At 39.2% G+C, this 13,559-nt stretch overlaps 1 protein-coding gene and 1 long non-coding RNA gene across 10 annotated transcripts in view; one reads left to right on the top strand and one right to left on the bottom strand.

Annotated features, from left to right (window-relative positions):
- The window catches only part of LOC111861354, a 13,707-nt gene extending 11,988 nt beyond the window's left edge, over positions 1 to 1,719 (top strand). For all 9 annotated transcript variants that reach the window (XM_033750288.1, XM_023845847.2, XM_023845844.2 and 6 more), the window contains exons 3-4: positions 1,025 to 1,084; positions 1,301 to 1,719. In XM_033750288.1, the coding sequence (XP_033606179.1) occupies positions 1,025 to 1,084; positions 1,301 to 1,563 (323 nt within the window). In that variant the 3' untranslated portion in view covers positions 1,564 to 1,719. The remainder of the gene's footprint in view (positions 1 to 1,024; positions 1,085 to 1,300) is intronic.
- Positions 1,720 to 2,913: 1,194 nt separating this feature from the next.
- LOC111861356 overlaps positions 2,914 to 13,559 on the bottom strand; it is a 15,963-nt gene continuing 5,317 nt past the window's right edge. Inside the window, exon 3 of the long non-coding RNA XR_002842225.2 lies at positions 2,914 to 3,485. This is a non-coding gene — a long non-coding RNA (uncharacterized LOC111861356). The remainder of the gene's footprint in view (positions 3,486 to 13,559) is intronic.

Below are 13,559 nucleotides of genomic sequence, written 5' to 3'. Positions count from 1 at the left end.
CTGGTGTCATGGTGTCCCCAGGTTTAATTAATTAAGCACTCTCTTTGAGCCGACTGTCTAGATAATGTGGGACCCTCAACGTCTCACAACCCTATGGGCCTTCATGGCCTGTTACAGGGATAGCTTTATTTTACTTACCATGAAAATGTATGGGGGAGTGGAGGTGTAGCTGTTGAATGGTCACCTTCAAGCTTTGGCTAGTTTACTCCCATTGGATAGCTGATCACAGTGGTGGTGTGGTCTCAGGCATGAAGAGTCTTCGAATGATGGGGTCATGGGTTCGAATGCCACTTGAGGCATGGATGTCTGTGCATTTATACTGTGTATTGAGGAGGAACTGGAAGAGAGGTGTATTACGGTATGAGGACAGGAAAGCAGATAATGGTCCCTGGGTGGTCCCGTCCAAGTGACCAGTAATTTTCATACGTGCGCGCATGCTCAGTTTCTTTTATTGGTTATGCAGAAGTCACGTAATGAAAACAAAGCTATAAAATCAGGCACTTTCATGTTTACAGAAGTTCAAATAGGTTGTCATCTTGATAGTGGCAATGTTTTGGTGATTTAACTTTTTGAACAGGTAAAATTGCCTATGCTTAACTGATTAAGCACCATGCCATGAAGATGTATGGGGGAGTGATCAGGTTCAAGCCCTGGCCGCTTTACCCCCATTACCTTTTGGATAGGAGGTTGGCTGGACTCCAGAGCTGGTCTAGATGACATGGGGACTCAAACTCTGATCCCTGTTGTCCAGCCGTGTGGAGTGCAGTTGGCCCCCCACTATGAGAGGGGAATTTACAAAGTGTACAATTTATGAACGGGTTCCAACAATACTTAAGTAAGGGTCTCCCTGCTAGCCTAGTGGTTAGCATATTGGCCTAGAGATCTGGAGGTTCCAGGTTCAAACCCAACCACGCTGAATAGTAAATTTTTTTTGGAAACGAAATTTGTTACAGACTTTCAGTCTTCAGAACTGATCATGCTGCTGTATGATACACGAATGATTTATTACTATTTTCCTTTACAGATGACCACAATGGGCTTCTGGGATGGTGCAATGTCTGGATGTGGAAATCAGTAAGAGCAGGTAAATTGAGTTTATATAGCATTTTATTCAGTTTTATTTGTCAAGTATGTTGCCCCTACCTTCAGCCATTTTCTGCAGTCTCACAGTATGTTGAATGCATGCATCTAGCATTTGGTGAGGATCTGCAGGAGGTGGTTGAAGGTAGGGCAACATATATGTTCGTTTATTTCATAAAAGATGATGAAAACTAACGAGTCTTTGGTTTTGGCTTTGCAGGGAGGGGAGAGGACACGTGTGGGGTCTCGCCAAATTTTATTTTCTACGATACAGTGCGCAGCAAGGGCTTCGATATTTCCCAGCAAAACATGCAAGTAAACACCACTCCCTCTTCCCATCCTCCAGCACTACAAACTTTCACATTTCCCACAGATACACATAATGAAATATGGCGGGATCCCACACATGTCCTCTCCAGTGCAAAGCCATCCATGAGCATCCTTGTGTTCTCTCCAACTTGTGGACAAACAAAACAAAATTAGAATTGTATACTCCACACAGCAACTTGCTCCTCCCCATCTTAAGTTACTTGTACTTCATGCAAGTAACTCAAGCTGGGGAGCAGCAAGTTGCTCTGAAACATGAAATGCTGTAAGAAAAATTTTGCAATTACAAATAAAAAAACTGTCTACAAATAGTATGACCAACTACTCATTTTTAGCAGTGACAAGGAACTTATGATAGTACAATGGTCAGTTCCATCTTAAGTAAAAAGGGATACTCTTCCTACAAGCCATACATTCACTTCACCAAGATGTGGGAAGGAATGCTTTGAATTTCACCCCACCTGAATATACTCTTTTTTCAAAATTCATAAAACTTGACCAAATAAATCTTATTACATATGCTTTAAATAGGCGTGTGGCAGATGGACTTCAATACATCTCATTTTGAATTTAAGCACATTACAAATTGTTGAAGTGAGCCTAAAGAATATGACACATCTTGGTAGCCCTCACTTGTTTGTCCTAACCACGCACGTAAGTACTGACTCCTGAAACAGTGTTCAGATATTTCCAGTAGACATGTTCCATGTCGGTACCTGAATGCAAATTACACATTTTCTTCCTCCCAATGATATCCCAAATTTCATTTTCATCAAATGTGGAAGATGTCTTGCAAAAATAATACATAATTAGATAATTTACAAAGAGGTAAAGTTATAAATACAAACCACTCCATCCAATGTGACATATAAGTTTTTACTATGTTAAAACTTATCTCCCTTACATGTTTTGGTCCTTACGGGCCATCTTCAGAGGGAACATCATTACAAACTGGAAACTACCATCACAATAGGTGATTTGATTTAAAATATACACTTATATCCTACAGGTATAATGCACAGTACGCATAAAGTTGAACGTTTCACAATCACAGCAGCTTCCTGGTATTGTAAAGTTTTTAAAAGTTTCTAGATGTTATTTAAAAGACCTTTATTGTCAATAGTTAAAAATTTTTTTTAAACCACGTACGTTCGTGTCCGTACTCCTATCGTCCTTCTTGTATGGGGCAGATATTGTGCCGCCTGTCTATCTTGAGGAGGAGGTCCTTGATGTCATCCAGGGTTTGTTCGTGGCTTGCTGTGTTGTTTTCACTGATGGTAGTTTCCAGTTTGTAATGATGTTCCCTCTGAAGATGGCCCGTAAGGACCGAAACATGTAAGGGAGATAAGTTTTAATGTAGTAAAAACTTATGCCACATTGGACGGAGTGGTTCATATTTATAATTGTTAGTGTGGCGGACCAGAATGAAACAAATCAGAGGTAAAGTTGTCCCTATGCTTAACTAATTAAACACTACAGCATGAAGACGTATGGGGGTTTGATGTATAGATCCACATTTTGTTGATCTTGGCACTAGATGAAGACGAGTGGTCAGCTTCATGCCTCAGGGAAAGAGCCACTCTGGACGAGATGGAAAAGTGAAACTTCTTGCCCCATTGGGATTCAAACTCGGACCCTTGGCCGTCCAGCCTGTAGCCAGTCACTATCCCTGCCCTTTACGTAATTACGTTTTATATTTAAATATGTTGATCTACCACTGATTTCATGTGTATGAAGATTCCTAAACATTCTGATATGTGCCTAACATTTAATAACTTATCTGATTTTTTGAGATGGACACCCATCACCATAACTACATTAAGGTCCTTATCTCTTTTGTCATCACAATAATCATCTTAAAGAGAAGTCTTTTTTGTAAATAGTTAATATTAACTACTTTAGTTTTAAAAACATCAGAAAATGCTATCACAATTTTGCTGCCAATGGTTAATTTAAAGTGAAAATGTCATGACACACTCCAGAAGAAACAACTTTTATGAGGCTTAATGCAAATGACTGATTACCTTGTCTCTATAACTCCTCTTGCAGATCGTATGTGATCATTGCTGCACACCAACCTATAAACAAAACACAGACATTTACACTACTTCAGTGACTGCCTTGCTCTTCAAGTCAAAACAGAAAGTTTAAACATACTCCTGTAATAACAAAGAATGCAACATCTGCCCTTGTGCCAAACTACCAAGCAATGAAGGTATACAGGAGCAATGGAGGTGATGCTCCACACATTCTTAATCTTGGCACAAGATTGATGTCAGTGATCAGCTTCATGCTCTACACAAAGAGCCCTCAGGAGACAGGTTGGGCCCCTGGGGTCAGTCTGTGCATGATGACAAAGAGGAAAGCTCTCTATAGAGAACCAAACCCCGGTTGTCCAGCTCGTATGTCAGAATACAGTGCCGGAACTAAATGTGTTGTGCCTCATTTACGCGTGATGTGCTGCACAATGATTGTCACTGAGCACTTCAGTTACTGTATATGTATACCCAGCCTCCTGTCCAATCAGTAGTTGATGGCTCTTACTTAGGGGGTAAAGTGGATGGATGGGTCATGAAGCTAACCACTAACTTGCACCTAGTGCTGAGGTTAAGAATTCATGGAGCTCCAGTTCAACTCTCCCACAGGTCTTCATGGCACGGGAATAACTTTACATCTGTGACTTTCTTTAACCCTTCAGCACGGGCATTTAAATATTGCTGTTGTGGGGCCTCCTGCGGTAGTATTTTTTAACTGCTCATTTAAATTTTGCTCTAAATTATATTATGTATCATAACTTTTGAACTATATATGAGATATAATTATGAATTTTTCACTGAAATCATCTTAAAAGATGGTTTTATAATCTTACCTTATAATATGAGCGCCCTGTATCTGAGCGATGGAAGCAAGTGGATTAGAAGGTGAGTTTTGTATTGTATTTCTTGAAACATCCATCTAAACACAACCCTGCCTCACATTCACTACACCAATAAATACACGCAGATTCTTTCCTTTTAGCATGTTTTGTGCACACCACACATCTTTTTTGAGGCTTTGCCTTTTTTTTCTTGTGGCTGGAATATGCTCCAGAAAATGTCGTTCTGTGAGTCTTTTAGGTGGCGGCTCAACTAACGGACGGCCGTATACAGGACGAGGAACACCAGAACCATGTTTTCCCACGACACCTTGTGCTAGTGAAAGTCTGAACTTTAGTGTGTCCATGTTTTTGTTATTCGGGAGACACCGATATATTGTCCCGTAGCCGAGGTGATCTCTTCGGGGCATCACCATGAGACGTCGTATAATTATCTTCTTATACAAGGTGCCAATTAGTTCGTGGGATAAGGACTCTGGTCTTGACTACAGTCGAAGGAATTCGAAGGATGAAGAAAGTTAAGTGTAGAAAATAGTTTAATTAGAATTTCAAGAAATAGAATAAGTAAATCTTCAAGTACAATGGACGTACACTCGACCAGTCGTTGTTGGTCTCTCCTCTCTCCACACACTAAAACTTACTTTACAGTTTACAATTAAGTTCAGTCTCTCATTTCTTAACATACAGGGATATAATGAGCAGCTGCATAGCTGGTAATATGACCTTTTGAACCCGGGCCGAGATACTTCTCAACCCCTCTGTCTAGTCATAACATGTGTGTTCGTGACAGTCTTATCAGAGGTCGAGGTCAAGACATAATTTCTTACTGTCAACTGCGGTTTGGAAATGTGAAGATTAGAAAGTACATGTACATGTTAACTAAAAGAATCAAATTATTCCTTATAACTACTACCTATTTGTTACCTATGCCATACTACATCATACTACTTACATCACACTACAGTACATTATACGACACCTCCCTCCTTCTGACAAAAATTGTAGGCATTACTAAAGGCCTCAATTTTTTGTACATAGACCACAATTCTCTTTTCTTCACCCTATCTGATCTTCTAAGTGGTTGGACTTGCTCTCGCTCAGCGTCTTTCTCATTTAGTTCAATTAATTCATGGGTTGAATGTAAGGATTGATTTGACTCAGATTTCTTTGGTTGGTCTGTACTTACTTCTGCTACATGTACGCTCATTAGACTTCTTCTTTCGGGTCTGCCTTGAGTCAATGGAATGGGATCTGAGGATACATTAATTTGATTTATCGAGCTATTAGTGAAGGTTATATTGGAACAGATTTGCCTTGAATCTGCCCACCATTTCTTTGGAGAACACTGATTAAATAACCAAAAGGTACATTTGCGACAACATGAACAACAGCAACATCCACCACACCAAATGCAAATAAACAACAGTAATGAAAACAGGTTAGTGTACCATGAAGTACCCAATTTTCTCCAAGAGAATGTTCTTCTCTCCTCCTGAAGTCTTTGTTCTTCGAGTAATGTATTAACCTCATCGATTCTAAGACTAGCACTGTTTATCTCATTGATAGACGACATGATATTGGATAAAGGAAGGTTCAAGGGACATCTTTTAATTTCTCTTGCTCTGGGAGTGTCAAACAACAATCAATGTTTACATCTACCAGTGGAAGGATATCATCCTTGGTTAGGTTGGTTTCGTGATGAGAAAGTGGATATAGGATGCTTTTACTACCCAATCCTTTACAATCTTGTCTTAATACTAGGATACCTCTACCTTGCAAACGATCAGAATGTCGCTGTCCATCTTGACATACTGTAGTAAACAGCTCTAGTTGTGGTGCTACGTATAACCAAGCATTACATAAATGTAATGGTATCCACATAACTTGTCGTAATGGCAAGTAAATAAAGGTACAGTTGTCAGGTATTTTCTGGTTGTTTGGATGTAGTAAGGTAGCTACACAATCCACATTAGGTACATATGTCACTATTGGCGTCATCTCAGCACAAACATAGTTGAGGTTACTAGGCTGCAAACATTTTTCAAGTGTCCATATTGTCTGTTTAAAGAATCCACAAAACTGTATTCCTTTCTTACGTTCAGCACCTTCGTTGTAGCATTGGATTGCATTATTACAGGAAAGGGTATCACTCTGTATAAAGTAAATCTAGTTTCCAAAATTAATGGGATTATACACAACGTAAACCAAAAATGAACCTTGTGTATAAATAATAGATCTAATTAAGGAAATAAGTTCTGCAGATGAGAAGGGAGGAAACATTGTTTATTCTGGCATGGTTTCTTGTGTTAATAACTCATTAATTTTCTGAATAGTTATTATCTGAAGTTGGAGAACACCATTTGAGCGTGTAAATATTCATCTATCAATAAGTCTAATGTGCGTTGACATTCTTCAATCCCTCTTTCAATTTGCTTAATCAATTCACTTAGGACAAGGCTTGTATCAATCTCGTATTTTAATTTCGTATCCTGCAATTCTACGTTATGAGCTAAGTTTTCCAAAAATTTCTTCAATTTTTTTCATTTCTTAGTATATCCCTTGAAGTGGAATTCATAGTAACAATGGTTGATTTTAAAACTAACAACTGTTCTGATGCAATTCTTGAAATTTCCTTATGGTCTTTTTCCATTTCCATTATGTGATCATAATTTAATGTAACTTCCTCTTCCGTGGCTGTTCCAAAAAGGAATTTTAAAATTTTCCCACCGAAATCAAATAAATCTCGCTTACTTCTTGTTTGTTCTTGTCCAACTAAATCTACTAAAATATCTTTTAGCCTGTCAACAAGGCGTCGTTTGGATTGAAAGTAAGGAGCGCTTGGTCTACAATCAGTATAGATAAACCAAGTCTCATTACTCAGTCTGTTACACATTTCACTTAGTGTTACAATTCGTTGTTTAGTTTGTCTCCATAAACCTTTAACAGGTCTTAGGTCTACATAAGTTACAAGACTCCATTCCATTGGGAAAAAGTATATGCTTCCCATACTATCAAAGTAAACACCTGTTTGACTTGTGATCTGAGTTATCCGCGAACCCTTGTCAAGGTCCAGTGTTTCAGCACATACATCTGTATGCTGATCTATTTTCGTTACATACATATACCACCAAAGTAGGAACAAGACATTCATCCATGCCTTTTCCTTCGTATTTCAACCAAACCTGTAATATATGGTTTGGTTCTATTAACATGGGTTTTCACTTGCTTTTTACCTGTAGTACCTATTTTAGTTAAAGTAACATTCGTTCCATTTATCTCCTTGACCTCATATGGACCCTTCCACAGTGGATCAAGTTTGTTTCTTTGTTCACTGTAAACTAATACTAAGTCTCCTACTTCATATTGCTTACAGTTCCTAGCTTTATTTACCTTTTCACATTGCTTTACTTTATTAACCTGTAATCTCTCTTTTGCCTGCTGCCATGCTACTTGAAACTTCTGTCTGAATTCATGCACCAAATTTTCATAATTGTACAAAGGTTGAGGTTTTTGTTGCAACATTCCAGGTATTTTTGCTATTCTTCCAAATAATAATTCATATGGCGTGAATTTTGTCACAGTGTGTGGTGAAGTATTGTACGTGAAACAAGCGAAAGGAATCCATTGATCCCAATCATCTTGTAACTTGTTACTGAAGCAACGGAGATATTCAACTAAAACTTTATGTGACCGTTCCAGACTTCCGTTTCTTTCTGGGTGGTACACACTGGTTTTTAACTTATTTATCTGTAGTAATTTACAACAGTTTACAAACAAATTGTTCGTGAATTGCGATCCTTGGTCTGTCAAAATTTGATCTGGGATACCATATTTTAAAATAACATCAAATACAAATTTGTGAGCTATGGTTTCTGCTGAAATGTCTTCAGTTGGAACGGCAATAATATATTTACTTAGATTATCCTGGCATGTAAGTAAATATTTATTTCTTCTTGTTGACATAGAAAATGGACCTACTATATCTAGGTAAATTTTATCCCACGGTTGTTCTTGGGTGTCTGTTACTTGTAAATCGGCTTTTACCTTCAGACATGTTTGTTTGTTTAATTGGCAAACTGGACATTTTCGAATATAAACCTCCATGTCCTTGAACATGTGGGGCCATGATACATACAATTTTAAGTGTTCATATGTTCGTCAGATGCCTTGATGGCCTCCAATTGGACATTCGTGCATGGTTCTAATTGAATGTCATGTTCTCTTAGTTTCTGAAAAACTTGTTGAAGTCTGTAATGATGTTCCTGGAGGGTCTCGCCAAAAATTATTATATCATCTAGGTAAACTAGACAACGTAACCCGATTGATCCCATCAAAATCGTGTTCATTAATCTCTGAAAAGTAGCAGGAGCAGATTTTAATCCAAAAGGCATGCGCTTAAACTCAAAATGTCCTTTCTGGGTGCTAAAAGCAGTTTTACATTGGTCTTCTGGTGCTACGGGAATCTGCCAGTAGCCACTTGCGCAGTCTAACGCTGAAAAGTATCTGGACTTCCCTAATTTATCTAATACTACCTGAATATTTGGCAAGGGGTAACTGTCACCTACAGTAACCTGGTTAAGCTTCCTAAAATCTATACAGATTCTCCACTTCCTGACTCCGGAAGCGTCAACTTTCTTAGGTAGGACAAGAATCGGAAAATTCCACGGTGATTGGCTTGGTGTGATTACGTCCTGTTTTAGCAGTTCTTCCACTTGTCTGTCTACTTCTTCCTGGTATTGTTCAGGAATTCTGTAGTTTTTAAGAGTTAATGCTGTACCGGAAATAATGGAAGGAGTAGGAATTGAATGTACAGCTGTCTTTGTTGCCGTTAATCTATCACCTGGTAAGCGAAAAATATCAGAATAATTGAGACAAATCTCTTTTAGTTTGTCAAGGCCCTCAGTAATATGCGAAAGCCGCAATTTACTTAACAAAAGATTTCTCCTATCTGATGAATTTACTGTGCGTGTACTGTCTTTCAAACTAACAGTCGTCAATTCAGGCACCTTCTCTACCAGCATCTCCTCTTCGTTGCAATTAATTATCAAACAACAATATCTACCTTCGTCACATTGAACTATGCTATCAGCACAAATAATATTCTTTCCTATCATTTGTTTTGGACAATTTCTTATCCCTTGTTCAACAGTTGGAAATTGAACAATCGTTTCACTGAAAGGAGGTAATTTTATGGGGTCTTGTTTCCAGGGAATTTTAATTTCACTGTCATGACGTTCCAACCAATCCTGACCAAGTAGCATGTCAACATTTTGTGGCAAATGTTTCACAACATAGAATGGCATCTCCTTTCCACGTTCTACATTATTGATACACAAATTTACAACACCTATCACTGGGAATAGTTCTCCAGTTACAGTTTGGAATGATATATTCGCAGGTTTTATTTTAGCATATTTTAAACTATCTTGTTTAACTAACGAGACTTGTGATCCTGTGTCTATCAATGCCTCTCCATACCCTTCAGGTAAATAATCACATAAAACATATACAACAAATGGGTTCACTGTTACTTTATCCACTAGGTTTTCCTTACATACCTGTTCCTTTAAAAAGTTGCAACCTTCAACTTTTTGAAATGGACTGAAACTGGGTTGCTCAGACAGTCCTACTGTCTGTTTCCCGGATTGCCCTTGCAATCTCTAGTTTCATGTCCACCCTTATTACATACCTTACAGAAGGGTTTGCCCTTGCAATCCCTTGACATATGACCAGGCTTCTGACAACGGAAGCAAGTAACCGTTGCAGTTGCATTTACTCCTGGTTCCCTTTTTACCTGTACAGAAGAGGTACGGGTGCCACCTACACTTCGTACATTCTGTGGGTGGTATATGTCTTTTACATATTTAGTTCGACCCTGATTTACATTATAAGCTCTGAATTGTTCTCTGGATTTCCTAGCACTTTCCTCTTCTAATGCTATCTCAATCAATTGTTTCAATGGCTTGTCCTCAGCTTTCACCCGTGTAATTGTTTTGATAGAATCATCATAAAGTCCCTGAATGAAACAGCATTTGCTCAATAATGAAACTGTTTTATTTCCCCCATCCTGCATTTCTACTGACCAAGTCGCCATTTGTCTGTTAAGAGCCCTAGTCAATTCAGTGGTCATTTTCTCTATCCTGTTTCCCCATCCAGTCACGTTTTCATTCTGCATTTGTTTGCTTGTGAACAATTTATTGGCGTAGAAGTCAAGAGTTCGTTGTACTGCGTAGTTTAATTCTAATTTATCCTTAACAGTCTCCCATGTCTGAAGTTCCTCTGGAATAGTACGGTAGCTTAACACTGTTTTTGCATCCCCCTTTATGTGAGCCAAAACAAATTTTAAAAAGATAGGATGATACTCAGGGTCTAGAAGGCTGAAGCCATTTTCCACATTATCAATAAATTCATGCAATTCACTTTGATTGCCACTATAAGTAGTTTTCAATAATTTAACAGCCGTATCTATGGAAACAGTTCTGTGATTAACATGAACAACTTGATCATTAGCTTCAAAAATATCTGTTGCGTTATTTGACCTTGATTGTTGTAAATTAGGCATGTCGAACTAGCTAATGTACTCTTAGTTTACTATTTAACACAATGCCAGAAGCAACAATGAAAACTGAAGACTTACTTGGAAAAATGCAAGGGAGTAAGGTAGCTCCTCGGAGCCACTACTGAAACGAATACCACCGCGAAGAAGGATAGTTGCAGGCTGTCGGGTTGTGCAGTGTCCCTTCGAGGACCCCAACTGGTACTCGAACGATCGTCGAAGACCTACTCGACGCCAGAAGACGGACGGGCTGCGTCGGACTCCGGTTAGAGGAAGAAAAGACGTTCCCAGTCACTCAGGTGGAGAGGACCAGTGAAGTATGATGCTCCAACACCTCGATGTGGATCACCGAAAAATTTTGAAGTACGAAGAACTGACCTGTATCTACAAGTCAGTGAGAGGATTTCCTTCTATCCCACCAAGCTGACACCAGTTTATGTCGCGTAGCCGTGGTGATCTCTTCGGGGCATTACCATAAGACGTCGTATAATTATCTTCTTATAAAAGGTTCCAATTAGTTCGTGGGATAAGGACTCTGGTCTTGACTAGAGTCGAAGGAATTCGAAGGATGAAGAAAGTTAAGTGTAGAAAATAGTTTAATTAGAATTTCAAGAAATAGAATAAGTAAATCTTCAAGTACAATGGATGTACACTTGACCAGTCGTTGTTGGTCTCTCCTCTCTCCACACACTAAAACTTACTTCTTATATCATACTTACAGTTTATAATTAAGTTCAGTCTCTCATTTCTTAACATACAAGGATATAATGAGCAGTTGCATAGCTGGTAATATGACCTTTTGAACCCGGGCCAAGATACTTCTCAACCCCTCTGTCTAGTCATAACATGTGTCTTCCTGAAGGTCTTATCAGAGGTCGAGGTCAAGACATAATTTCTTACTGTCAACTGCGGTTTGGAAATGTGAAGATTACGAAAGTATATGTACATGTTAACTAAAAGAATCAAGTTATTCCTTATAACTACTACCTATTTATTACCTATGCCATACTACATCAAACTACATCATACTACTTACATCACACTACACATTACACGACAATATGACCATTACATTGTGTACTGCTACACTGAGAAGCCTCTTGAATAACTTCTGATACCACTTAGTACTGTAACTGTACGTCCCTCGCCAAAATTATTTAATTAAGGGAATGAACAACTTATGCATTGTTTAACACCATGAGAGACGCTCCTCCGGCAAGATACCATCCCAGGACCGTCTAGTTGTAATTCAGCTGTTGTCCTCCTTAGGCTTAGGGTGTCACTATTGTCCCTAATGTCACCTGTTTGCTCCTAGTGTCATAAACCCATGAACCGACCTTGTGCGAGACCGGCCAGGAGGGGTTTTGGATTCCCTGCGTGTGCCTTGAAGACCTAAAAAAGTGTATGGGCTTCTCGAAAAATACGAATGTAGGACAGATGTCCGGCTCCTCCCTTGGCTTTCTCTTGTTATTTTCTGTTTTTTTATGCCCACTGGGGGACTTGTAAAGAGAGAGCAGTTGGTTATAGGGAGCGGAGGAGGACAGCTGTTGAAATGTAGACAGAGAACAGATAAGTGTTTTACAGTAAGAGTTGCGAGTAGGATGGCCTGAGTGGCTAGCTTGGAGGACAATGTAAATATTTATCATTGAATGAAATTTTAAATTAAAACTGCAATACACGGTGTGGATATCCCTGATTTATTAACCCCGAAGTGTGTTCCACTCCCATATCCGAAGCGCCCGTATCCTGAGATAAAGAACTCAAGCTCGAGCGAAAGTCGTGGCAGCTGTAAATCGGCGCCGGCTACAGTGCTCTTCTTTCGTTCAAGCAAGTACAGCTGTAGCATTTGATCCTTCAGATCCACTCCTAGCATGTTTTTGTTGTAATCACAAACAACCAGGGCTTTGTTTCTTGTTTGTTTGCTTTATTCACAACCACATGCATATCATCTTTGTGGTATGTTGATATCATAGTCACTTGTTGATACCACTGTGAGGTCACCTGTTTATTTTTAGACTGACTGGCAGAGCTGCAGGAAATTGAGTGTTATGTTTACACGAACAGAGAGGCATTCTTTTCAGCTTTATTCACAGCAATCGTCATCATGCTGGCAGTCATCATGCTGGCATGGTTCGTTCCATATTTATGGGCCTTCGAAATTAAGCTTACAGCTTGGCGTACTGTGTACAGCAAACTGCGCTGAAGGGTTAAATCAGTATGTTTCACACAAATACTGTATAAGATACATGTGCTGTTGCTACTACCCTCTTCCACCTCCCTCGATTCCAATTTCAGGACCCATTTATCAGTGCCAGGAAGACGTGAACTGGCACATTAACATAATGTTACACCACACAGCAGGCAGCAGTCAATTTACATCAGCTTGGTTAACATTCTTGCTATGAAACTGTTTGCCAGTTCACAATGTATAACAGCGTTGCACACAATGATCCATTCGTCTTAGGTTGCTGAAGATAATTCACAGGTTCATCACCATGAGTACAAAAGTCTGTCACTGGATCCTGAACCCCTTCAATCTAATTCAAATCTCTGCAACCCATTTCCCTTAACATATTGCGGACTGGAGGGGCCATATGGCCCTCTACGTTTCCAAGCGTTGCGGACCAGTCGGGCCATATGGCCCTCTACGGTCACGTTATGTTGCAAAACACTATATATCGCTGTGTGGCTTCGTTGAATCGTAACTACTGCGTAGATGAC

This window comes from Cryptotermes secundus, unplaced genomic scaffold (genome assembly GCF_002891405.2).
Source record: "Cryptotermes secundus unplaced genomic scaffold, Csec_1.0 scaffold289, whole genome shotgun sequence".
NCBI lineage: Eukaryota > Metazoa > Arthropoda > Insecta > Blattodea > Kalotermitidae > Cryptotermes > Cryptotermes secundus.
This window is presented reverse-complemented; position numbering and strand designations above follow the sequence as displayed.